Source organism: Otolemur garnettii, unplaced genomic scaffold (genome assembly GCF_000181295.1).
Source record: "Otolemur garnettii isolate 467f Iridium unplaced genomic scaffold, OtoGar3 scaffold00077, whole genome shotgun sequence".
NCBI classification, from domain to species: Eukaryota; Metazoa; Chordata; class Mammalia; order Primates; family Galagidae; genus Otolemur; species Otolemur garnettii.
Window position 1 is genome coordinate 1,156,612 of NW_003852472.1, and position 2,837 is coordinate 1,159,448.

The 2,837-nt window shown below is 50.3% G+C and overlaps 1 protein-coding gene across 1 annotated transcript in view; it reads right to left on the reverse strand.

Annotated features, from left to right (window-relative positions):
- POLR2J (RNA polymerase II subunit J) overlaps positions 1–1,842 on the reverse strand; it is a 6,449-nt gene extending 4,607 nt beyond the window's left edge. The window contains exon 1 of the mRNA XM_023515697.1: positions 1,747–1,842. Within this exon, the coding sequence (XP_023371465.1) occupies positions 1,747–1,799 (53 nt within the window). The 5' untranslated portion in view covers positions 1,800–1,842. The remainder of the gene's footprint in view (positions 1–1,746) is intronic.
- Positions 1,843–2,837: the final 995 nt, after the last annotated feature.

The window sequence follows — 2,837 nt, forward strand, 5'->3', positions numbered from 1 at the left end:
AAAAAAAAAAAAAAAAAGGAACTAAATCCTGCCTCCAACCTCAAGTGCTGCCTCCTCCTAGAGGCCCTTCTTAATCTGTTCATCCCCTGAAGACCTCTCTGACACACAGCAGCACTGAGTTTAGCTAACCTGACTCTGGTGCCCTTAACCCATGCTGGATTGCTCTTTTTTCAAAAGCAGAGTTTCTCAGTCTTGACACCACTGACATTTTAGTCTAGATAATTCTTTTCTATACGGATCCATCTTGTACATTGTAGAACATTAGCAGCAGCCCAGGTCTCTATCTAGTAGGTGCCAGTAGTAACCCCTGTGACAACCGAAAATGTTTCCAGATGTTGCCAAATGTCCCCGGGAGAGCAAAATATTCCCCAGTTTAGAGTCTGTTCTAAAGGAGGCTGAAGTGTAGACCATAAGACCCTACATTCAGGCAGCGACTGTGGCTCAGTGGGTAGGGCGCTGGCCCCATATTCTGAGGGTGGCAGGTTCAAACCCGGCCCCGCCGAACTGCAACAAAAAAATAACTGGGCATTGTGGCGGGCACCTGTAGTCCCAGAGATTTGGGAGGCTGAGGCAAGAGAATCGCCTAAGCCCAGGAGTTGGAGGTTGCTGTGAGCTGTGTAACCCCACAGCAATCTACTGAAGGTGATAAAGTGAGACTGTCTCCACAAAAAAAAAAAAAAGAAAGAAAGAAAAGAAAAGAAAGAAAAAAACCCTGCATTCTAGGCTGTCATTCATAAGAAAAGGTGGTATTTACAACGTCTCCTACGTGCTCAGCTCTGGACTAAGTATTTTACACAAACTATCTCAATCTCCTCTTACAGGAAACCCTATGTTTAAATACATTAGTAAACTCATTTTCCAAAGACAGAGTCTCGTTAAGTGGGGGATCCAGAAGCCAAACTCAGGCTGTCGGATCAGTAGGTTCTTCAGCAGGTGGTGAAAAGTCACAGGCAGGTTTTACACAGGCGAGTGGCAGATCAAATGTGAGCTTTACAGACATCACTCCAGCTGTCACATGGAGGATGGAGGTGGTGGAAGAAGAGCAGGGAGGCTGCCAGATCCCAGAGGAAAAGGACTCTTGGGGGAATCTGGGTTCGAATATAAGTAGGGTGACTAGACGTCCCGTTTTTGGCGGGACAGTCTCGCTTTTTAACAATTTGTCCCGCGTCCCGCGGCGTTTTAAAAAAAGTCCCGATTTTTGGAAAGAATGCTCCAACGGGCGGGAGAACAGGAAGGGAATATACGGTTTTCGGCTGCCATGTGGCTATTTCACCAGAATATGAGTTTTATATTATTTTTGTTAATTTTATAATGTTAAACTGCAATAATAACAAATAATTGTTGAGAAGTGATTATCGAGAACTACTTACCAAAGTTTGCACTGTTGTCAGGCCCTGCCCTGCCCCGTCCCGTCCCCTGCCCCGCCCCCAGTCATGTTGTCCCGCTTTACAAATGTTAAAATCTGGTCACCCTAAACTTAAGCCCCACCACTTCCTGCGTGTCCCAGGCAAGTTACTCTTCTGGGCCTTATTTTCCTTCTCTGCAAAATGAGTATAGTCGCCGCTGCCGTGCAGGGCTGCCTTCAGCTTGGCAGAAACAGGCCAAGCTTTTGTTCAAGCAAAAGCCTCTTAGTCCCTAGGCAGAGGGCCCACAGAAGAACCCCAAGATCCGCAGGGCTGACAGGCGACGGTCCAGGGCTCACGAGTCTCGGCCAGACCCTCCCCAGCCCCAGCCGGCCCCACTTACTTCTTCTCACCCTCGAAGAGCAGAAAGGATTCGAAGGCTGGAGGGGCGTTCATGATATCCCCACAGCAGCGTTGAGATTCCCAGAAGCTCCCACCACGGTCTCCAAAAGCCTATTAAGTAACCTCTTCCGGGTTACGCCGGCGTGCCAACCCCGGGTAAGGACCCGCCCATCGCCCCTTACAGGCGGAAGGATCCTATGCAGGAACCAAAGAAGCTCAAGGGAAGCCTGTGGCTCTGCGCATGCGTCAGCACCGAAGCATCCCGTCGTGCTTCCGGCCGTGGGAACATTTTGGCGCGTGATCGGAGCGCCGTGAGGGAGGCTCTGCCCTGCGGCGACCTGTCTGCTCAGGCTGAGCAGGAACCTCAAACTGCCTCGCCACGCCCCACGTCCCATGAGCTCTTTGGAATAGTGCTGTTGGAGTACACAGCAGGAGGCCCCTGAATAGAGAATGGAGGCGTGAGGGTGGTGGGCAGCGCTGGGTGCTGAAGAAAGTCTCGGGGCCAGAGGTAGGTATATGGAGGAGTCCCATGCCCAGCCCACCTGGGCGCGCTGCGCCGAGACCGCTGGCAAGTTTGGGTGAAGGTGGGCAGAGGAAGCAGTGTAGACAGGGATGAGAGAGGCATTGGAAGGGATAAGTATATCATCTAGTTTGGATTGCTTTGCAGACTATAAAGGCCCTGTCTGGGTTGTTCAAAGCATCAGGAACTAGGGGCTCATTAGCTACTTGGCAGCTGTAGAGCCTCCAAAGTAATCAAAAGCACCCATCACCACTTCCCTGGCAGGACCAATTGCTACTTGAGCCATAGGTGAGGAAATGTTACTCTCTCAGGCCAAGTGGATGGCCACCTCTTTAACTGATGCGGGAAAGAAAATGATTCCCTGGGGTTATGACTCCCACTTTCTGGGTCACCTGGACAAGTTTGGGTCAAGGACACTACCCTTACTAGGATTGCAGACGCCTGGAAGTAATGAGCCCAGCCATCTTTACCTGGATAGGGTAGAGTGAGGAGAGGACTTTTACTTACCAGGGGCTTCACCCACCTCGCCACTTTGGACATCTATTGTTTTTTGTTCTTGGTTTTTTTTTTTT